The 24,629-nt window shown below is 40.6% G+C and overlaps 1 protein-coding gene across 1 annotated transcript in view; it reads left to right on the forward strand.

The window, feature by feature from the left end:
• The window catches only part of PAPSS2 (3'-phosphoadenosine 5'-phosphosulfate synthase 2), an 87,677-nt gene that overhangs the window by 39,484 nt on the left and 23,564 nt on the right, over positions 1-24,629 (forward strand). Inside the window, exons 2-8 of the mRNA XM_025397084.1 lie at positions 8,069-8,186; positions 12,202-12,437; positions 13,175-13,313; positions 13,871-13,989; positions 14,117-14,230; positions 14,864-14,975; positions 20,924-20,938. Coding sequence (XP_025252869.1) covers positions 8,069-8,186; positions 12,202-12,437; positions 13,175-13,313; positions 13,871-13,989; positions 14,117-14,230; positions 14,864-14,975; positions 20,924-20,938 — 853 coding nt within the window. The remainder of the gene's footprint in view (positions 1-8,068; positions 8,187-12,201; positions 12,438-13,174; positions 13,314-13,870; positions 13,990-14,116; positions 14,231-14,863; positions 14,976-20,923; positions 20,939-24,629) is intronic.

Here is a 24,629-nt window from a genome sequence, read left to right on the forward strand (position 1 = left end):
TCCCCACTCCTCCCTTCCCCTCCCCACTCCTCCCTTCCCCTCCCCTCCCCTCCTTTCCTTTCTTTTTTTACAAGGTCTCTCTCCATTGCCAAGGCTGGAATTCACTAGTGTGATAAGGGCTCACTTCAGCCTTGACTTCCTGGGCTCACGGGATCTCCTCCCACCTCAGTTCCCTGCGTAGCTGGGACTACAGGCACGTGCCACCACACCCAGCGAATTTTTAATTTTTTTTCTAGAGATAGTCTCTCACTATATTCCCCAGGCTGGTTCCTATCTCCTGGACTCAAGCAATTCTCTCACCTTGACCTCCCAAAGTGCTGGGATTATAGGCGTATATCACTGCACCCAGCCCAAAACATATTTTTAAAAAGTGGATGAGATCATTGTCCAGATTGTAGTTAATTAATATCAAAGAGGCAAACACACGAACGTCCTAAGTAACTTATTACACAGAAAAAGGCGTATGCTTACCAAAATAAGTACAAATCAACCTGGGGAAAAAACAGTAAAAATACAAACACAAAGAAGTAGTTGAATATTTAGAAGTAGGTATATCGTGGTAGCCTGGTAACTTGGTTTTGTCACTTGGAAAATGAACTGGCAGTATACAATGAGACCTACAAAATAGTTTATAAATTTTGATACTCAATAATTTCACTTTGGGTTGTATATCCAAAAGAACTAATCTGAAAGGAATAAATATATCATTGTGAAACATTTGAAGCTACTCATGTTATGAAAGTGAAGTGAGTCCCAGCACTTTGGGAGGCCGAGGCGGGTGGATCACAAGGTCAGGAGATCGAGACCATGGTGAAACCCCGTCTCTACTAAAAATAGAAAAAATTAGCCGGGCGCAGCGGCGGGCGCCTGTAGTCCCAGCTACTCGGGAGGCTGAGGCAGGAGAATGGCGTGAACCCGGGAGGCGGAGCTTGCAGTGAGCCGAGATTGCGCCACTGCACTCCAGCCTGGGCAACAGAGCAAGACTCCGTCTCAAAAAAAAAAAAAAAAAGAAAGTGAAGTGAGAATGATTTTTAAATTGTTTACATTATAGTGTAGTATGAAAAGCCTGATTATGTATTATCTCCTTCAATCCTCAGGGAGGAAGCAGTGACAAAGAGCTCACATGACGGGGACTGGAAACTAGGAGTCCTGTCTATGCAGGAATAAGACCCAGACTTAAACCTGGCTACATCCTGTGTCTTCTGGGTGTGGGACTTCAGCCCCCTTCCCAATAGCTCTGAGCAGTAGTTTTCAGATCTGGAAATGGGTCACCATGTTCAGTCTCCCAGGTTTTGAGCAGTAACTGAGATAATGCACATGGAAGTGGAGCTCCTTCCATGGGCCTGATAGGGCAGTCATTGGGGTTGCAGCTTTCTGAAAATGGGTCTTTAAATAATCTTCAAACTGCACACTGAGGAGCGGGAAGATTTGGAACATGTTTAATCAGCAAGGGAGCAATGAAAGCAGAGCCCAATGGCAATGAAGGCCAAGTTAAAACAGGGCAGAATGGAGTTGTAATGAGAGAAGTAAAGGGGACTTGTTTGCACCGCCTGGGGAAGCGTAGGGTTCAGAGGGGATTCAAGGGCACGTGCTTGTTTTTTTTAATTGAGACATTATGAACATCTCAAAAAAAAAAAAAAAAAAAAAAAAGCTTTGGGCATTGGTAAGCTCCACCAGACACCTGGTTTAGAGCTTTTTCATTCCCCAAGAGTCCTCCTCCCTTCCGTGACACTCTCCCTGTGACATATGCTTGGATTTGTCTCTGGAAATGCCCCGCCCCACCATGAAACCATCTAGTCTTTTCCCCAGGTTACTTCTCTTGCAGTCACGCAAAATCAAGGCTGAGGCTCTCTGTCATGACCCTCGGCACATCACCTGAGTTCTAGGAGCCACTTTGTCAGTCCCCGTTCTGTGCCGCCAATGGGAGTGAGGGGTGGGCCTGGCAGAGACACACATGCCACCCTGGGCTTTGTGACAAGCCCTGGACTCTAATGGGTCAAACCCAGGGCAAAGGCCATCCTCCATCTAGGTAACGAAGTGTTCATGATTCTGTGACAGCCAGGACAAGGGCAGTACGTTTGCAGCAGAATGACACTGCAAACTGGTGGACCTTAGTGTAGGGTACGTCCTGACCAGGCTTTAATAATCAGAGCAGCAGTAATAACAACGTTGCGTGTGTGCTTGCGTGTGTGTGCATGTGTGTAAAACTGGTGCAGTCCTATCCACTGTCTGATTCGGTCATGAGTGCCACATCCTCCCCAGAGTTGGGTTAGAGTGGACCCAGATCCCCAGAACCCTTTTAAACCTGGATGATTTAGAATTCAAACTGCCATCACTTCTCCAGACTAGATTAAATGCCACCTGGACTGATCAGATTCAACATCTTACCATGTGTCTGGTATTTTCTTTGCTACTTTATGTAGATAATTATCTTATTTAATCCTTTCAGCAATCCTAGGAAGAAAGTATTTTTATCCCCATTTTACAGAGAAGGATATGGAAGTTCAGAGATGTTAATAACTTGCTTCAGGTCACAGGGCAAATCAGCTGTGAAGCAGGTTTCAAATCCAGGTTTGCTTGACTCCAAAATCCATACTCATGCTACTCTGATGCATGCTACCGAGAGTTTTTCTGGGCCAGTAATGGGAAGAAGGTAGGGATTTTTACAAAATTTGTCTTAGGGATCCAGTATAGAAGTATGCCACTAACTTTGGGGTTTCCGGGCCACTTCCTGATAAGCGGCAGAGTTAGATGGGATGCTGAGGATGTCTGTGTGTTTTCTATGTACACACAGCAAGACAGACATTTTTTCCTTTAACATGTGTTTTGCTTTCTATAGAGAGAATCCTTTTGCTGACAGTCACTTTCTTTCCAAAGCTTAGAACATCCTAGGCTCTTTAGCAGAGACTACAGCTTTCAACAAGAAAAAGAAAAGGTTTTGGCCGCTCTGCCCCTTTGCGGTTCAAGTATAATTCAAAATATCTGCTTCTATTTGTTTGCCTTTTGCAAAACATCAAGGGCGATTTTGAAATAAATAGAAGTAAAACATTTGACTGAACCAAAAGATCCCAGTACCTGGCCATCTGAAAGTATTTATTTATTTGTTTAAACATTGCTGGAGTAATAGAAAATTTAAATGCAGTTATCAAAGACCAAAAGTTCAGAGATTAAATACTATGTTAGAGTCATTCCTTCGAATTAATTTTGAACTGTTTTCGAAAACAAAGAACTTGCTGGGGAGACAATTATCAAGATCATAACAAAGTTCCCCTAGAAGATTAACAGAGCTTGGAGTTCATTGTGGATCTTTGCCTGTATGGAGAAGAAACAGCCAAACTAGAGGAAACAAAACTGTCTCTATAGGCAAATTAAATTTTAGTGGATGTTCATGTGCACAGGTGGGCAGCAGCACCTTAGTCTAGTATGTTGTGATTGGGATCAGAGTCCTTTTCCATAAATGCAGCAGCATTGAGCAATATAATTCCACCATCTAAAATCTGATTGCTTACTTTTTTTTTTTTTTTTTTTTTTTGAGATAAAGTCTCGCTCTGTTGTCCAGGATGGAGTGCAGTCACACAATCTTGGCTCACTGCAATCTCCACTTCCTGGGTTGAAGGGATTTGCCTGCCTCAGCCTCCCAAATAGCTGGAATTACAGGCATGTGCCACCCTGCCCAGCTATTTTTTGTATTTTTAGTAGAGTCAAGGTTTCGCCACGTCAGCTAGGCTGATTTCCAACTCCTGACGTCAAGTGATCCACCCACCTCAGCCTCCCAAAGTGCCGGGATTACAGGTGTGAACCACCACACTCAGCCTTGTTTGCTTACTTTTCAAAATAGCTCTGTGTGTGTGTGTACATGGTAAAGTTTACAACGAAATACACGTTTAGTATACATTCAGTGAGTTCTAATAAATGTATACATGTGAGTGCCTCAAACCCTTATCAAGACATAAAGCATTGCCATCACCCCAGAAGCAACGGCAGTTCTGAATTAGTGCATTAGTTTTCCGTATTTTGGGACTTCATGCAAATGGAATCATATATAATATGTCGTTTTCTTGGATAAGGCTTCTTTGACTCAGCGTAATGTTTTCCATTCATTATCATCCATATTGCATGTATTAATAGTCCATTCCTTTTGATTGTTGAATAGTATAACCATTATATAAGTATTCTACACTTTCAGTTGGTTTATTTTCTATTTTCCTATTGATGGACACTTGGCTGTTTCCAGTTTTGAGTCAAATAAAGTTGCTAAGGACATTCTAGTATAAGTCTTTTTGTGGACACGTTTTTATTTCTCTTGAATAGATGTCTATGAATGGAATTGCTGAGTCATGGGGAAGGGAAATGTAAATGTCAGGATTTTTTCCCCAGGATTATTGTCCCACTTCACACCTCCACCATCAAAATACGAGAGCACATCCTTGCTGCCATTAGGTGTTATCGGTGACCTCTCATTTTAGTTTTAATTTGCATTCTTCTGGATGACTAATGACATTAATCATTTCATGGTTCTTTCCTGGCCATGTGTATATCTTCCTTTGTAAAGTGACTGTTCAAATCTTTTTCCATTTTAAAACATTGGGTTTTCTTTTTTTTTTTCCTTTATATTTTTTTTGAGATGGCGTCTCACTCTGTCACCCAGACTGGAGTGTAGTGGCGCAATCTCGGCTCACTAGCAACCTCCACCTCCTGGGTTCAAGTGATTCTTCTGCCTCAGCCTCCCGAGTAGCTGGGATTACAGGCAAGTGCCACCACGCCTGGCTAATTTTTGTATTTTTAGTAGTGACGGGGTTTCACCATATTGGCCAGGCTGGTCTCAAACTCCTGACCTCATGATCCGCCCACCTCAGCCTCCCAAAGTGCTGAGATTACAGGCGTGGGCCACCACGCCCGGCCGGGTTGTCCTTTTGTTACTGAGTTGCCGGTGTGCTTTACATTTCTTCACATGGTGTGTGTGTGTATGTATATATATATATACCCTCTCCCTCCCTCAGGGAGTGGAGCCCCGGTTACCTCTTCTTTCTGTCTGTCTTTCTCCCCAGAATGATGCCAGGGATTCTTCTTTGTTTAGTACTATATTCCCAATGCTTCAGATTACCACTGGCACAGAGCAGGAGCTCGATAAACATTTACTGAAAGAATCAGTAAATAATCAAGTGAACTGACTTTTGGGTCTGATATTCAGATATGACATTCTTGACCTTAATGGCATTAATTAACAAGGAAATTGAAAAAAGGATATTTAAATGGTATCCTTGAGGTATTACATACGCTTGGCACCAAGGACACAGAATACCTTCAGGGGACTGGACATGGTGGCTTATGCCTGTAATCCCAGTACTTCAGAAGGCTGAGGTGGGAGTATCACTTGGGCCCAGGAGTTGGAGATCAGCCTGGGCAACATGGTGAGACCCTCTCTGTACAAAAAATAAAAAAAAAAAAAAATTACCCGGGCATGATGGTGTGCGTCTGTAGTCCCAGCTACTTCTAGGGCTGGGGTGGGAGGATAGCTGGATCCTGGGAGTTCGAGGCTGCAGTGAGGCCTGATTGCACCACTGAACTCCAATCGGGGTGACAGAGTAAGTCCCTGTCTCAAACAACAACAACAAAGCCCAAAATAGAATACCTTCAGGGGATTTGTTCACCCAGGGGAGATACTGCTAGACTATCTCATGGAGTGGCCTAATTTGTCCCCATATATGAGCCCTCTAGTGTAAGTCATCATCTGCCACATTCTGGGACTATGCCCCCACTTCCAAGTCTTGGGTTCCGACCAGATTTGCTTAAGGGATGAGCAGAACATCTAGCTTTAGAGGGTTTTAGGTAACTTCACCCAGCTAATTCCACTGTGCCTTTAACCACCTCCCTCTTGGCCCCCTCCAACACTGATAATGCCTGTTCCCTGACCATTGGCCCCTCTGCCTGGCTCTGTCTCACTAGCAGGCCCATCCCCACTCTGTGCTCTGCCTTTCTTAGCACCCCTAAAAGGTCAGGCAGGAAAGGACGGGACAAGTTGATTATGACATCCCTTTCTAGCTCTAAGGAATTCAATAATTCTCATTTTCATCCCTAAAGACATTTACCAGCAGTTGTAAATGGGGCTTTCCTAATTTGACACTGAAAGGCCAGTAGGGCCCCCTAAGTCTTGAAGCCATTTTCCTGGTCCCAATCCAGCAGATTCCATCCTATTCGGTTTGGGGCATGTCTACAGTGAATAAGTGAATCATCAGCATTCACGTTTGTAGAGAACTTAGACATTTGCATGTTCATATCTGTCATCTTATGTAAACTGCCAAACAGTTCTAGTTGTAGCCCTCTTTAGTTTCTATTTTCACAAAGTTTCTATTTCCCAAAGCAAAAAGAGGTGAGTTTTCATTTCTTTTTTTTTTTTCATTTTGGTTTCTTTTTTTTTTTTTTTGAGACAGGGTCTCGCTCTGTTGCCCAGGCTGGGTCTCGCTCTGTTGCCCAGGCTGGAGTACTGTGGTGCAATAGTGGCTCACTGCAGCCTTGGCCTTCTGGGTTCAAGTGATCCTCCCATCTCAGCCTCTCCAGTAACTGGGACTACAGACACGTGCCACCATGCCTGGCTAATATGTTTTTATTTTTCATAGAGATGAGGTCTCACTATGTTGCCCAGGCTGATCTCAAACTCCTGAGCTTAAGCAATCCTCCCGCCTTGACCTCCCAAAGTGCTGGGATTACAAGCATGAGCCACTGCACCTGGCAGAGTTTTCGAAAACCTCCAGCTCTTGCTAAAAAAAGTTGGTGCTTTCTTAGTTCTGGTGGGTATGCATGTGTGATATTTAAAAGGCTCATAGATTTTTACAGTTCAGAAACCTGGATTCCGTCTGTCATTAGAAATTCAAATACACGCCACAGACATATATGAGTAGTTCCTAACCTTTTAATTTAACCATTATTATGGATTTTTCCCCCCTTGGATCACATGTTATTTTCTTTTAAGTCCACCAAAAACTGTATTTATTGGCTCACTTTACCTTTTTTATTCATCAGACTTATACCTCCCAGTCAGAGTTTAGAATCAGGATCAGGTAGTCTCTTACCTCACTAAGCTGATTTTATTACAGCCAAAATAAAGACATTTGATATTTGAATTAGCTTCCAAACCTAACAAGTGCATTTCCATTTCTGCTGGGCTTTTTGAAAGATTAAAAAGTTCGTGCATTGACCCTTGAGAAAGTGGAAGCAAAGTTTAGTTCTTGTGAAGGAGTAGCCCTGTGTGTTCAGGGACTTCACTCTTGCCTTGTCTGTGATGTCTGAATGGGAGTAACGGGGATATTACTTACTTTAACCCTTTTCACTGTGATCTGGGCCTTTCTCTGGCTCTATAGGGACTGGGGATCAACCACCCCCACCCTAGTATTTCCTCAGCTACTGGAGTATTTGGGTTCTCAGTTCAAGCTCATAGGACTTGGGGAGAACATGCATTCATTGAAACAAAGACATTCCCCTAAGGTGCAAAAGTTAAAATGTCGTGCAACCAGAACTATTACATAAAATCAAAAAGTGTCCAATTTGGATTATACTCTCAAAGGACCATGATGAGTATTCTAAAGTCAGTGTTTGTTTCTAAATTAATAGAATTAATAAATGTTATTCTGTTTGCCAATTATAGAAGAAGAGATACAGTTGGGGGAAGACTATTAATGTAATATGGAATTGTATTATAATTGTATTATTTAGCAGATTGTGTTGCGTGAACCAATGAAATTTGATGCTGTAATTTAAAAATAATTATTTTATGGAAGCAAAACTGCTTATGAATAACATTAAGTGAAATGCAGAATGAATAACTTAGGTATGTAGACTCACAGCTAAGAAATATATATATACATGTAGCTAATGGCTCAGGGTAATCTGCAGAAATGAAAAAAATTATATTAGAATGGACAAGGGTGAGTCTCTTTCAAAATATTTTTTGTATAAGTTGTTACACCTATCAGTTTTGCAGTTAAAAGTTTAAGATGGATTTATATTGGCTCCAGTGAAGAATATGTGTTTTATTAACTAATACTGTGCTTGATTTTGTCTTATTTTATAGGAGTACCAGCAGAAATCCACCAATGTAGTCTATCAGGCCCACCATGTGAGCAGGAATAAGAGAGGGCAAGTGGTTGGAACAAGGGGTGGGTTCCGAGGATGTACCGTGTGGCTAACAGGTATGTTATGTTCAGATATATATATATATATGTAGCAAACTGACATGTGACACAATTTTATGGAAATTAGTGTAACGTATTACATGCTTGTTTTGTCATTAGAAGGAGGCTGAGAGATGTAGTAGAAAGCCTGGATATTAGTCCTAACCCTACCATCAGTGAGAAATAGAGTCAAGGTCAACTATAGGAATAAGAGTCTGATCAAGTCAACTGTGAAAGTCTCTAGTTGTCACTTTTCTCCTCTTTGGCAGGAAAGGATGAGACAAGATGATTATGACATCTGCTTTCAGTGCTGAGGGATTCAATAATTCTCATGTTCATCCCTAAACATATTTACTGGCAGTTATGAATGAGGCTTTCCTAATTTGACATCAAGCATTTGGCTGTCCATAAGGTTTTGGATGTTTAGAGATATTTGTTATTGTTGCCTAATGTTTTGACATTCTAGGAGACTATTTCACTTACTATATAAACTAACAAACAAACATAAGAATCTGTACAAGAAGGAAAACTAGTAATTTCCATTTGGCTGAGGATTGCCCTTGTTTATAGAAATAACTTGCTGTTGCTGAAGTGACTGAATGACTCTCCCTTTTCTTGTGTTTTTATAGCCACAGAATGTCAAAGCTAAGAATTAGTGACAGAACTGGAATTAAAACCTGATTCCCAGTAGCTGGCCCCAGGCTATTACCTTGTACTCTGAGTCCAAGGTAGACAAAATTATGTCTGGACTCAAAAGGAAAATCCAATTTCATTTCATAGACAACAGTTTTCAAATGGAATGAGCCCACCTGCAAAACTACATTTATTCAGGTTATAAAATGTTTTCTAACCTGAAGCTCATTCTAAACAATCTGGCAACTAGGGACCTGCCTTGCATCTTTTCTTGCTATCCTAAGTCTTTGCCCTTTTCTGTCCCAACCAGCCTCATTCTTGTCCTCTTCAAGTTTTTTCCTTGTGCCTTTGGTTTCCTGGTTTCATTCATGCCTGGACTGTGCATCAAAGCAACTTTCTGCAGCCTCCAGTGCAAGGACAGACAGTGAGCACGGAACCTGCTGTGCTCAAATATGCACCATCCTTCTGTCATTACTCCTGAAATGTTTACCTCAACTCCCCCCAAGAGACGTAATTGCAGCAGTAGGTACAGCTGTATTCTGGAAGACCCCCTCCTGTTATATGTTGCCCTTCATGCAAAGATCACTGGTGAAAACAACTTTCGTGTTGGGCTATACACACAAAGTCCATTTTCTCTAATGTGACACCCCTTGAAAAGAAAAAGAGAACTGGTAGAAGAGAAACATGTGTTTCTCCTTCTGTACTCTTAAAATGAATTATCTTTTCATTAGAGGAAGAAAAGAATAGATGGCAAATTTTAAAAATCAAGGCCAGGCTTGGTAGCCCATGCCTGTAATCCCAGCACTTTGGGAGGCCAATTCGGGTGGATCACCTGATGTCAGGAGTTCAAGACCAGCCTGGCCAACATAGCAAAACCCTGTCTCTCTACTAAAAATACAAAAATTAGCCGGGCGTGGTGGTGCACGCCTGTAATCCCAGCTGCTCGGGAAGCTGAGGCAGGAGAATCACTTGAACACAGGAGGCGGAGGTTGCAGGGAGCCGAGATCTGCCACTGCACTCCAGCCTGGGTGACAGAATGACACTCCATCTCAAAAAATAAAAATAGAAAGTTAAATTAAATTTAAAAAACATTTTTCTAATTTATTTTTTATTCTTATGTTAAAAGGTAGGCTGTTGACCAGGCAGACCAGAAGAAACAAAATATTTTAAATCCATAGACTCAGATTTTAGCCCCAACTGCACCTCCATGAGCTATGTGACTTTGGACAAGCCAGTTAGGCTCTCTAAGCCTCAGTTTTCTTATTTGTACAATGAGAATAAAGACAGTACCTGACTTATGGAGGGGCTGATAGAACTAAATCAATAAAAGACAAATGCACTTTGCACAGTGCTTGGCACACAGTTAAGTTATCAGTAACTGTAATTAGTGTTACCTTAATGTATGAAGGTATGCATGCCAACAATCTGGTTACATATACTTACTGTAATTTAACTCTTAGTTTCCTGAGAACTGAAGCAAAATGGAAGGACATTTCTGTTATTTCTCTCATTTTCTGACATGAGAGAACACACCAGAGATTCAGGAGTGCCATTTCCCCTACCCTATAACCTGACATAAATACTAAGAAGAATTTATCACCTACGTCTTTATTCAAATGAAAAGGAATAACAGAATTACAGACAATTACCTTAAAAAATGATTTAGTGACGTTAGTGTTGACACGTTCTTCATATAGCCGTTTCTTCTAATGGTCCTCTGTCAAAGCCAAGGGCATGGCTTTAAACTATAACTAAAAGTATGGAGACTATTTATTTACCTTTTGCAGATCACCTTTCGCCCCCAAATCTTCCTTCTTCTCTGTCCTTCATTCCTGCTTTTTCCACATTTTTCCTCTTTTCTGCTGTAGTCTTCTCTGTATGAACGTCTTGGCTTTTTTCCTCTGTCATGCCCAGCTGCTGTCAGACGGAAGCTTGGCACCATGAAATATTCTTAGGTTCAGAGATCTTTAGGACAAAGATCCTAAAATCCTAAAGGACTCATTTTGTTTTAGAGTGCTAGCCTTTAGGGGAGTTCAGATTTAAACTGTTAAATAATTTGGGCGGGTTGTGTTTCTGTCCCTTTCTTCTTATGTTCCTCCTCATATGGAAATTACAGTGTGTTCCCGATCCTTGTGCTTTGAAACCGTGGTGAAAGCCACATGGTAACTCTTTTCTCATATAAAGACTCTAGAGAATCTTTACACCTAAGAGTGTGACATATGGCAGCTCTGAATACATCTGCTCCCTAGCTCAGGCCGGCTTTCTGTCTTTATGTTTTGAGAGTCATTTTGGAAACATCTCGAAGCCAAAGGACAGCATGCGGGCTCTGTGAGACGGTTGTTCAGTGGCATCCACAAGGGAGGGGGACTTACCATTCTCCAGGGGCTGGCTGTTCCCCTGCATTCCGGCTGATTGCTGACTTTGAAGGGGATATGAGACCACTGTCACCACATCTTTTGATTTTTTCACGAGAATACGGTATTTGGATTTGCATATACAACTTCCTTTGTGCTTTGGAGACAAGGCCTCGCTCTGTTACACAGGTTGGAGTGTAGTGGTGCCATCACGGCTCACTGCAGCCTTGACTTCCCAGGCTCAAGGGGTCTTCCCACCTCAGCCTCCTGAGTAGCTGGGACCACAGGTGTGTACCACCACACCCGGCTATTTTTTTGTTTTGTTTTTTGAGGATGCAGGGTCTCACTATGTTCCCCAGGCTAGTTTTGAACTCCTGGGCTCAAGTGATCCTCCCACCTTGGCCTCCCAAAATGCTGGGATTACAGGCATGAGCCCATGCCCAGCCTGTATGACAACTTTCTAATCTTTAAAACACTCTGCAGCCCAAACAGAACACATCGAGGACCACATGTAGCCCCCAAATCTCCCTATTTATGAAGCTTGCTTGCTTTGAAAAGCTATAATCCTAACACAGGACAAATAGTTATTTCAAAATTTGACAGAAATGTAAGTATTTGCCTTGTAGTCAACTACACTGATTTCCTTCCTTCCTTCCTTCCTTCCTTCCTTCCTTCCTTCCTTCCTTCCTTCCTTCCTTCCTTCCTTCCTTTCTTTCTTTCTTTCTTTCTTTCTTTCTTTCTTTCTTTCTTTCTTTCTTTCTTTCTTTCTTTCTTTTCTTTTCTTTCTCTCTCTCTTTTTTCTTTTCTTTCTTTCTTTCTTTCTTTCTTTTCTTTCTCTCTCTCTCTCTTTCTTTTCTTTCTTTCTTTCTTTCTTTCTTCCTTTCTTTCTTTCTTTCTTTCTTTCTTTCTTTCTTTCTTTCTTTCTTTCTTTCTTTCTTTCTTTCTTTTTTTCTATTTAGTTATATTTAAAATTGCTAGATTAGTTCACAATTTGTCATCTTAAACTATCCAGGCTGATGTCAGTCTGCTTTATCTGTTCTGAACAGGTCTCTCTGGCGCTGGAAAAACAACAATAAGTTTTGCCCTGGAGGAGTACCTTGTCTCCCATGCCATCCCTTGTTACTCCCTGGATGGCGACAACGTCCGTCATGGCCTTAACAAAAATCTCGGATTCTCTCCTGGGGACAGAGAGGAAAATATCCGCCGGATTGCTGAAGTGGCTAAGCTGTTTGCTGATGCTGGCCTGGTCTGCATTACCAGCTTTATTTCTCCATTCGCAAAGGTAAAAAAAAAAAAAAAAAAAAAAAGAGGCACTGCACACTATTCCCACACACAGTGCTAGTGCTCTCCAACTGCTAGGGGAAGGAATCAGGTAGGGTGGGCCTAAGAATGTCTCCTTTCAATTTCCCGACTATTTCTTCCCCCCATCACAGGCTCTCTCATTTCCTCTATTTAATATTGGTTATGTAAAGAGAGTTCCTTCCTTTCCAGATGCCAGGGCACCAGTGGACATAAATCCTTCCACGTTCACAATTATAAGGAACATTTGGTCAGAGTCGAAGGGAAGAGAAAGTTAAACAAGAGAAACTCTAAAGCTCTGTAATTTTAGTTGTCAGGAAAAGGATCTAGCTAAAGAAAAGAGCAGTTCACAGCCAAAGCTTCGGGTTCTACGTGTTTAATGCTGACATCACTGAGGTGGAGTGTCGCTCTTCTTTTAAGTCAGAAAATTTCTGGGAGCCAAACATCAGATGTAGCTTAGAACACATCCTTTGAATGCAATGCTCCCATATGGCCAGTGCTTTCCTGCTAGGAGGGCCTATTTTCCATCATTTTCTGTGAAAGTCCTTGAGAGAGCTGTGTTTACCAGAGTGAAATTTCTGGACTTTCTCTCAAGCACTCTGCAAAGCACAAACCCCAGTGTTATCTCAAGGCTACTGAAAACCAAAGTACACAGTGTTTTGTGATTTAGAATTTCACCATGAAACCTCTTTTTACATTCTTAAACATATTGCTTTTCAGGATCGTGAGAATGCCCGCAAAATACATGAATCAGCAGGGCTGCCATTCTTTGAAATATTTGTAGACGCACCTCTAAGTATTTGTGAAAGCAGAGACGTAAAAGGCCTCTACAAAAGGGCGAGAGCTGGGGAGATTAAAGGTAAGAGAATCGGCTAGCAGCATCTTTACCAGTTACTTAGGCTGTCGGTCCTTATTTTGTCCTCAGAAATCTGCCTTGAGTTTCAAACTCTCTTTTCCAAAATTGCATATAACATGCACAACTTTTTATCGCATCATGATATATTCAATATGCCCAGAGGCTTATTAAAATGTAGGGTTTTATTTTTAAGAATTGTCATCTCAGCCATATGCAATGAAGTTCAGAGAACTAGAATGGATATTTATATGTGAGTGTGTGTGTAGAGGAGTGTTTCAGAGTTCTTCCTTATTCTTGTCTTCCTTTTTGATTTTGATCATCTATAGAGGGCTTCAACTTACCCAGCCAGATTTTGTTGACAATTTGGGGCTGTCCATGTTGAAAATACAGCTATTTATTTTCTTACTTATGGCTAGAAGTCAAGGATGGCTGTTTGGCCTTTTCTGTTATAATGTGAATTTTCAGTTTAATACATTATTCCAACAGGTGTTTTGCCTTATTGATTAAAAAGGTTATTCTGTCAATACAGATGTGATCATTGTCACCCATATGCCTTGCAGGATTTACAGGTATCGATTCTGATTATGAGAAACCTGAAACTCCTGAGCGTGTGCTTAAAACCAATTTGTCCACAGTGAGTGACTGTGTCCAGCAGGTAGTGGAACTTCTGCAAGAGCAGGTAGGTGAACCGGTTGTCTTTTCTTTATATGTTTAATAAAATCATGAAAGACAATCTATGCCTCCTTACTGAAGCATTCTTTCTATAGTTTTCATTTCAAGTTTTTACCAATTCTGTTTCATTTCAGAACATTGTACCCCATACTATAATCAAAGATATCCACGAACTCTTCGTGCCGGAAAACAAACTTGACCACGTCCGAGCTGAGGCTGAAACTCTCCCTTCATTATCAATTACTAAGGTAAGTGGGTGCAGACTGGTCAAAGAATTAGGCTTAATATCAGTCATTATAATTTATTTATAATTACTCTTAACAATAAGAAAGATATAAATAAGGTGCACTTAACGTCCACAAATAAAACACTCCTTTTTTGCCAAGTGTTTTTAACTTCTTCTCCAAAGAAATCTTTCACCAAGAATTGCCACATAATCAATGCCATGTATGGAGGTGACTGGGAAAATAACTTATGTATTTGCATTGGACAATTTTACATAGCTGTCATTGTACCAGTAAGTACATCTAGTAGAAAAATATAGCCAAACCAGGATTTTTGTGGATAAAAGAAAGAAAGAATAAACGATGAATTTTCAACTCAGTTGCATATTTTGGGAATAGATACAGCCTAAAAATGTTCAAATAAGTCATCTCAATATCTCAATATGAAATCTTTTCACCACTATTTCATAGTAAATTTCTGAACTTAAATCTTTCTGGCCCTTAGATCATGGGTTAGCATAACAGTTGGGAACACTTAAAACATAGAAGATTCTGCCCTTATCCTCTTGTTAACTGAATAAGAAAGGACTTTCCTGGGGCCAGATGCCTGGAAAACAGAACTTATGAAAATGTTCAACTGCTTTTTGTGTTTTGCAGCTGGATCTCCAGTGGGTCCAGGTTTTGAGCGAAGGCTGGGCCACTCCCCTCAAAGGTTTCATGAGGGAGAAGGAGTACTTACAAGTTATGCACTTTGACACCCTGCTAGATGGTATGTTTTTGTTGTTGTTTCTTAATCTTTGTTGTTAAAGGAGAAAAAGAATCTTTCCCAGAAGTTTTGCAGGAACAGGAAGTTAGTCTTTGGTTTGCAAATGTTATTGCAAAACTATTTGGATCATTTACAGTGTGCTCCATTCTATTATGTTTAAGCTTCCATTTTTAGGATTTTTTTTTTTTGGTTGTTCTCAAAGATTGTTCCTTTAGAACTAAGGAACTGAAAAATGGTTCTTAAGCCAAGAAAAACACAAGTCTGTTTCACCTCTACTTGCTCTTTGTTGGTGCTGATATTCAGAAGGTAGCACTCAGAAGTACCATTGCCACCTGCTAGGGACAGTCCTGGGGCAGCCAAGATGAGGTCATCACATGTTCCTGACCTCCATGGCACCCCCCACCCTCCAGGTTGCTCGTGTCAAGCATTATTGCAACAACTGCTTTCTTTGGTGCATGCTGAAGTATCAATGCTCATGCCCACACATGAAATATATTAACATGGTTTCATCCACTACACTCTAACAAAAGAGCATTAAGGCAGCTTTCTGGCCACAAGCTGAATGGCTTTTAGAAAAGCGATTTGGTCAAGCTCAAAAGCATGTGTTATTGAGAAGACTTCCGGACCCTTCTATGATCATTTCCTTCCTAGAACTGCCTGAGCTTATCGAATAAACTCATCTATTTCAAGACCTTTGGGGAATGGCTGCTAAGTGGGGAAGGAGTAGGGGTAGAGTCACACTGAATTTGTAATACTGAGCCGGGCTCCAAGCCTTTTAGGAAGAAAAATCAAATAAGACGTTTGTTTTTGGAAAAGATATTCATGTCCTGTGTTTGTGCCTTTGCCTGGGGAATGGGGCATGAACTCAGAATCAGAACTCAAAGACTGATCAGCATGGACCCTCTTGCCTTATTCTTTTGCTGTGACAGATAACACTCCAAAACCTGAATCCCTCACTTCTCAGATTAAATAATATTCCCCAAAGACACTTAGTTTACTTCTAGCTTGCTTTAACAACAACAATAATAATCCATATCTCTATACCACGTCTCTGTTTTCAAAGCATTTTCTTGGGCATTATTTCATTTGATCCTCACAAAAACCCTAGAAAATAGTTAGCAATTATTATCCCACTTTACAGATGAGGAAACTGGCCTCAGATTCAGTGATTTGCTCAAGTTCATAACATTCATAAGTGAAGGCCCAAGACCAGAGTCCAGAATCTTAGGACTCCTGGCCCAGTGCTCCTTACATACCAGGCTGCTCTCCTGATGTCCTTTCCAATAGAATCTATAAGGCCTGATGGTCTACAAGGAAGGCTAACTTTTATCTTGATGTCTTGATTTTGACACATGGTGAACACTGGCTGCCTGAAGTAAAGGTCATCGAACTTAGCAGCTAGCCATGAGCAAGAGGTTGATTTTGAGCATGTGAACAGAGCTGTAGCCAAAAGACAAGACAAGTGAACTACATTGAAAGAGGGGGCCTCATTACAAACAACAAGGTGCTGTTGACCTTGGACAAGCGTTCCTTTCATAAAGAAAAATACCAGGGTGGTGGAAGTAGTTGTAGAGGTCAGTGTGAATGGATATCAGGGGTCCTTAGCCTAGGATCTAGGACTTCAGGGTGGGCTAACAAAAAATCCTAGAGGCAAAAATGTTTGTGTTTTGATAAGGGAAGGAAGGAACATTTTCCTGGGTTGAGGATTCATGGCTTTTGATAGATTCTGTTTTTTCCTTTAATGTTTTTATTTCTTAGAGACAGGGTCTTGCTCCATCACCCAGGCTGGAGTGCAGTGGCATGATCATAGCTTACTGAATCCTTGAACTCCTGAACTCAAGCAATCCTCCCACCTCTGCTTCCTAGGTAGCTGGTATTACAGGCATGCACCACCATGCCTGGCATATTTCTAAATTTGTTTTGTAGAGATAAGGTCTATGTTGCCCAGGGAAAAGGTAACACAATGTTGCCCAGGTTGATCTTGAATTCCTTTCCTCAAGTAATCCGCCTGCCTTGGCCTTGCAAAGTGCTACTATAGACAACAAATTCTTAAAAGAGTCTGTAATCCAAAAAGATGAAGAACAGCTAATGCAGATAATCCATCTAGATTATTTAGGCAAAATCTCTAGCCTTCCTTTTACACTGTCTCAATTTCATTTTATGGGGGTTCTTCAACTTGCAAAACTCATTGATTTTCTTTTTTCTTTTTTTTCTTTTTCTTTTTCTTTTTTTTTTTTTTGAGACAGAGTCTTGCTCTGTCACCCAGGCCTGAGTGCAGTGGCATGATCTCGGCTCACTGCAACTTCTGCCTCCTGGGTTCAAGCCATTCTCCTGAGTAGCTGGGACTACAGGTGCATGCCACCATGCATGGCTAATTTTTGTGGTTTTGGTAGAGACAGGGTTTCACCATGTTGGCCAGGCTGGTCTTGAACTCCTTGACCTCAGATGATCTGCCCGCCTCAGCCTCCCAAAGTGCTGAGATTACAGGTGTGAGCCGCCATACCCTGCCAACCCATTGATTTTCTATTTCTTATTTGATGCTCACTACCGTAAAGTGGATGAAGCACTTATTATTGCTCCCGCTCTCCATGTAATCCAGATGTCTGTCCCCATAAACCTACCAGCCAGGGGATATGAATGAGGTTCCCTTCCCATTAATACTTGAAGCCTACTGGTTCCAAGCCCCTATCTGCTCATGCAGAAAACCCAGTTCTTTCCAAAGCTTACCCATGTGTTTTTGGAAGTCCCCAAGGGGTGTTTCCTGTGTTCCTGAGTCAGGGCCCCAGCCATGTGCCACTTGCTGTGTGGGTCTGTGGGTCTGTCTGTACCCAGAAGTGCAGATCCTGCTGGGTCACTCCAGCCACCAAAGTTTTGGTACCAGTAGGGCTCTCGTAGTTTATGGACTGTTCTTCAAGTGGGAAAAATGTTTCTTTCCTCTGTATTAACCTCAATTGAAGACTGTCGAGGAGGTTGCTTTAGTTCCACAGTATTAGAGAATTCAGTGGGGCAACTCTTGTAAGCCGTATGGATCCCTTTATCCTCATGTGGCTCCAGTGTGGCTCTGTCAGGAGGGTTCAAGACCAGATGTAGTGCTATTTCCATATCCTTTCCCCTTCCAACCTGCAGGGCCTGTTTCTGAAACTTTCTGTAAGACTTTTCTTTTCCCTGTGGGAATTATCTGCTGGTTCTACCATCTACCTCTGCAAACAGAGTCCACTGGACATACTTATGCAACCCCAGTTATGATCAGGATTCAGAGCTCTGCACAGCCCACGGAAGCATCCTAAATGCCTGTGTAAATTGATTAATAAAAACAGATAATCACGGATATGATGTGCTGCCCACCCCTACCATTTGCTGTATGTTAACTTAGTTTGGGCCTAAGTAGAGGCCAAATATCACAGTGGATGAGAGTGTGAGCTGTGAAGTCAAACTGTCTAGGTTTGTATCACAGTAATTAGCTATGAACCTGGGCCAAATTACTTAAACTCTCTGGGCTTTGTTCCTTCATCTGTATAATGGGGATGTTAATAACTGTACCTACCTCATTGGATGTTGAAAGTTTAAAAGAATCCCTGATTCAATAGTCAGTATTTCAAACATGTTAGCTATTATGAACAAACCACTCTGCATACAGTTAAAAGATTGTCAGGCATGGTGGTTCATGACTGTAGTCCCAGCTGCTCAGAGCCTAAGGCAGGAGGATCACTTGAGCTCAGGAGCTAGAGTCCCACCTGGACAACATAGGGAAACTTTGTCTCTAAAAATAAATTCATAAATAAAAGCACTTGGAGTCTTGAAGAGACTAAGTGACTTTATCCCTAGTCATGTCAGTGTGGAAGTAGCACAGATAACGATGTTCATCAGCTAGCCAACAGATATTCACTGAGTGCTCCCATGTGCCAGGCTTTGTCTAGTGGCTGGAGATAGAATGGTAATGAAGGCAGGTGAGCTTTCTGAGAAGCATAGTAAAGTCATTTTCTGAGACCTAGTCCAGTAGGTCCTTCCCGCCCCCCATCAGTGGTTGTGAAACTTTCTTTTTTATTTTATTTTTCTCATTTTATTTTATTTTTTGAGACAGAGTCTCGCTCTGTTGCCCAGGCTGGAGTGCAGTGGTGCGATCTCTGCTTACTGCAACGTCCGCCTCCTGGGTTCAAGCAATTCTTCTGCCTCAGCCTACCAAGTAGCTGGGATTACAGGCACTCACCACCAAGCCCAGGTAATTATTGTATTTTTAGTAGAGATGGGGTTTCACCATATTGGCCAGGCTGGTCTTGAACTCCTGACCTCAAGTGATCCACCCACCTCAGCCTCCTAAAGTGCTAGGATTAGAACCATGAGCCACTGTGCATGGCCAAAACGTTCTTTTTTAAACCAGAGAATTATTTATTTCATTTCAAAAATCAGAGGCAATATATACAACAAAATGGAACTACCCCACTGCCCCAGTAGAAGGGAGTAGGGGCTTGGGCTCCCTCTCACCTGGAGAGCAGCCTGGAGGGTATCAGGAGGAAGCCGGTTAAAACACAGCAACAGAGGCTCCTGACAGTGCCTCGCCTCATGGCGTTTGTACTGAGCAGACAGTTAAATACTAAAAAGTGATTTATTTATATGTCAGAACGTTGGGCAAGATATCATTCATATAGATATCATTTCATTGTAAACAATTCATGAAGGTTTGAGTCACTGCCATTGAAAATTTGAAATGATCTCTATAGCCACAGACATGTGCCCACTTTTGTGTTCCTTCAACAGTTGCAAATTTCTTGATTGCCCTACAATCTGTAAGCAACAGTGTTTTTATTCTGACCATGTCTCCTAAAAATATTTTGTTGGTTTTAATTTTCTCAAAGGTCTATATTTTTGAGAAATATAAACCTAAAATTAAAAATAAATTTAAAAATAAAATAGTTCTGTCTACTCAGTCCAAAAGCCAAAAAAAAAAAAAAAAAAAACCCAAAACAAAAACCAAATCACTTGTTAGAGTTTATGATAATTGTATAGTATGAGTCACTCCATATATTACTCAAGAATCTACGTTTATATCAGTGTATCATATCACTTTATTTCTCACTGGAAGTATAGTTTCAGGGTTGTCACAGACCCTTTGGTCATAAATGTCACATCTAAATTTAAAAATGGAACCTCAAGCTTGCGTTGACTGATGGCATCCAAGTAGGATCAAGACAGGGGCCTTGTGAGACTCCATCATTTAATGGCTATTCTTCCGCAGCTCTGACTTTCCAAGGCATGGTGTGAGAGCACTCTGCATATATCACCAGCACTTATTGAGCACCAATTGTGTTCTGACACTGGAGTTTGACATAGATTATTACATTTAATCAGGATAATACCACTGTGAAGATATTTTGTCCACTTGAGAAAATATGTATTAGAAAGGTTAAATAACTTATTTGAAGCCTAGACTTAAATCCAGGTTGTCCTGGATCTAACATTGGTGCTTGTTATACTGGGCATATTTTCAGGTCCTCTAACCATGTGAGATTCTAGGATGTTCTAGGGCAGTTTGCTTCTATACTTGCTCCCGAAGCGTAGTTTGGAAACTATTCAACAGTAGTTATAAGATCACATGTTTGCAAGAGAAAACTTCTTGGTGAAGCTGGAGGGGATATTAACATATGTTATAATTATTTTAAAGCAGATATCTCTTCCCAGTGGAAGGAAAAATAAATAAATAAAAAATTAGAAAACCAGATAAACATCTGAGCAATGCTTTTGGATTGTATTGGACATTCCATGCAAGTTCTGATTTCACCAGCTTTTTCTTGTTATATACTCTCTATTTTTTAAAATAGCATGACGAAGCTAGTATATTTATATGTTGTATATGTGAAGTGTCATAACAGGAATTTGCTCTTTGACATTGTTGCTGTAAGATTCTTTTGGTGGACAGCTGAAAATGTTTCTTAACTGTGTTTATATTTCCCTAGGCATGGCCCTTCCTGGTATGTACTTTAACTTTTCCAAGTAGCTAAATTATTATAATTAGATATGTTACATTAACTGGAAATGGTTAAGAACATAACTAAAAGAAAATCTACATTAACCAGTTGGAATCACTATTAGTTCATGATCCAACCAGTTATAGTGGAATAACACTGTATTTTTCTTTTGATTGGAGTCCAAACAACAGGAAATTTCTTGACCAGATGTAGCTATTGTATATAATGTAGCATTTGGCTGACAAAAGTAAACTTGTTTCTAAATTATCATTGCACATTTTGTTCCTGAGTCTTTTATATTTATGATCCTCTTCCAATGACCAAATGAGGACCAATTGGTCCTCATTTAGTTTCAAAAATCTGGAAATTTTTTTTCCACGGTGTTTATAAAAGATTTTAAGTTGATGAAGAATAAATCATTGTAAACTAAATGTACCTGGTTGGATTGTGTATGATTGTACTTCATTTGTTTGCAATGTACAATTATGCATGTACTTAATTTCAAGCCATTATGATTGCTTGTTATGGAACTGGGAGTAAATATACATTTGCTGTGACTGTAAACTTCTGCATTGTACAAAAATGAAAAGGTAAAATTCTGACTATGTCATCTGTCTTTGATATTGCTTTCATCATTGTTGTTTTTCCTTTAAAAAGCCCGGTTAAGCAATAAGGAGTAATTTAGGTTTTGCATAGAAACAGTCCCAAACAACCATGAAGCAGATCTATAAGGCTAACACAGAAGGCTGGAAAATTATTGAAAGCAAAAGAAAAATCATTCCATTGAACAATAAGCTATCTCTTGGACTTACTGTGGCTAAAGAACCACAATATTCTTTTTCAAAATAAGATATACCACAATAAAATAATCAAGGCAGTTCCCACCAGAGCCAAATGAAGCACATGAAGGAAAAGGCTGAAAGCTTACGTCAAGGTTGAAAGCCATGGGTGATGTTTCAGCACAGTTCAGGTATTACGTCTTAGAAATAGTTGGATATGTTTATGTATTAGAAAGGTTGATAAAGATGATAGGGAAACTACGGTAAATCTGTGTATACACCTGTAGTGTTGTAGCTACAGGCTTGTAAGACCAGTTGGCATTATCACTTGGCAGAACTCCTTTCATAAACATCCCACGGATTCGCTTCCTTATTGAGACAACCTGCCAAGGAGTGTTATTTAGTCATTTTAGATGAAGGTAGATTAGAGGCTACATTGGTCAGGAATCTAGTGGACAAGAGGAGGTGGCTGCAACAGTGAAACATCCCTTGGGTTTCAAGGCAGAATACTTGATGGAAAAGGCAACGTTACAGACGTGTTGCAGGCAGCGCTAGGTTCTTTCAGCAACCTGCTCCATGCTTTGCTTTGCATTTTGCTTTATTTCGGCCAAGTCATTCTTTTTTTTTTTTTTTTTTTTTTTTTTTCTGAGACGGAGTCTCGCTCTGTTGCCCGGGCTGCTGGAGTGCAGTGGCCGGATCTCAGCTCACCGCAAGCTCCGCCTCCCGGGTTTACGCTGCCTCAGCCTCCGGAGTAGCTGGGACTACAGGCTCCCGCCTCGTTTTTTGTATTTGTTTAGTACAGACGGGGTTTCACCGTGTTAGCCAGGATAGTCTCGATCTCCTGACCTCGTGATCCACCCGCCTCGGCCCCCCAAAGTGCTGGGATTACAGGCTTGAGCCACCGCGCCCGGCAGCCAAGTCATTCTTTATCAGCAGAGGCAAATGTCATGGTCTTTCTTTCAGCAATGTCGTCAGTAAGCAATCCACAGAAAGCATGATTTCTGGTGAGAACAACAGCATTTCTGAAGGCGTTATTCTTTGTTAGCCTCTCTTCCTTTTCCTCAACTAGTCTATGCGGTGGATTTCATTATCTTCCATCAGCAACCTCCATTAACATAGTGCTTTATAGTTTGCCCCCTGCAGCAACCCACGGAGATAGATGTCATTTATTAGCCCATTTTTCCAGTGAGGAAACTGAGTTTAGAAAAGTTGAAAGACACACATAGTAAAAGGGAGAACTGCTGACTTTGAATTTAGTGTTCTCTGCAAAGGACTTAGCTGCTGTAAATGCCCAAGAACATTGAAACAAAGAGTTATTTGAATGACAAACCATTACTTTCTGCACATGGTATTATGAAAGGTCTGAAAGTATATTGCAGGATTTTATGATAGACCGGATTTTTTTATTGCCAGCAGTTGCTGTCTATTTCCGGTGACATTCTTTAGGTTCTAGTAACCTTTGGAAAGTGTTTAGAAGGTGCAAAGTGATATGCCTGGAAAGTTTAGTTTCATAGCTACCAGGGGGAATCTTATGCCCCGAAGGAATAGAACTCTAACTCTGTCAGAGGCCTTCTAAATGTTGCATTGAAAAGTTAGGTTTAAATGGCTTCATTAATCTAGGGCACATTCCCTCAAGTCCATAGATAACTGCATTTGTTTTCTCCAGAGTTAAAAAGTTTTCTTTATTCACCTTCCTTTCATTCTCTTCTGAATCTTGAACTTGAGAACTCTCACAAAATTGTCCCTAATTTTATTTTGTGTTATACGCTTAACCATGAGCCCTCATTTTCTTACCTGTGAGTATAATTGAGAGACTAGCATATTTGTGAGGGCATCATTGTAGGAGGAACACTGTTTTCTACATTTTTTTACATTATCTAGAATCATTGAGAAATGAGATGTTTTTAGAAAGCCGAATTTTATCCCTTTAAGCCACAGACTGAAAACCAACTACACATTAACTATCTTATTTAGAAACATTTCAAAATAGTCTTACTAAAAAAAAAAAAAAAAAAAATTATTCACTCAAAAAAAGAGAATATGTTCAATATAAAATAACTTTTAAAAATGACTCTGTCATTATTAGTTTTACCAGTTATTAAACTGGGCACTAATGTAATGGTGTCCTGAAGATGGGGAGACCTGTGGGATTGTTGGCTCGCACGCTAAAGAACTCCCATAACTCTGTATTTTAGTTTCTGTGTTAGAACCTTGTATGGTCAGGGTTCTCCAGAGAAACAGAACCAACAGGATGTGTATCTGCCTATCCATCTATAGATAGATATGCATCTCTCTATATAGACATAGATATAAAAATATATTTAATATATTTAAATAAATTTATATATGCATGTACATATATTAATTTATACATATGTACATTATTTTAATAAATTATTATAGAATCTTTTCTCTCTACATATACATCTCTATATATAACATAGATATTATATCTGAATTATATATTTCTGATATATATCTGAATAGATAACTATATCTATATGTTATATATAGATATCTACATATTATATAGGTATATAATAAATCTCTTTTTCTGTCTCTCTCTCTACACACACACACACACACACACACAGAAAGAGATTTATTTTAAGGAATTGGTTCATGTGATTGTGGAATCTGGCAAGTCCGAAAACTGGGAGGCTGGAGACCCTGAGAAGACCTGCGGTTCAAGTCCACAGGCTGTCTGCTGGTAATTCTCTCCTCTTCTGGGGAAACGAGTCTTTTTTTTTTTTGGAGACGGAATCTCTGTCCTCCAGGCTGGAGGGCAGTGGGGCGATCTTGGCTCACTGCAAGCTCCGCCTCCCGCGTTCACGCCTTTCTCCTGCCTCAGCCTCCTGAGTAGCTGGGACCACAGGCGCCCGCCACCGCGCCCGGCTAATTTTTTGTATTTTTTT

This window comes from Theropithecus gelada, chromosome 9 (genome assembly GCF_003255815.1).
Source record: "Theropithecus gelada isolate Dixy chromosome 9, Tgel_1.0, whole genome shotgun sequence".
NCBI lineage: Eukaryota > Metazoa > Chordata > Mammalia > Primates > Cercopithecidae > Theropithecus > Theropithecus gelada.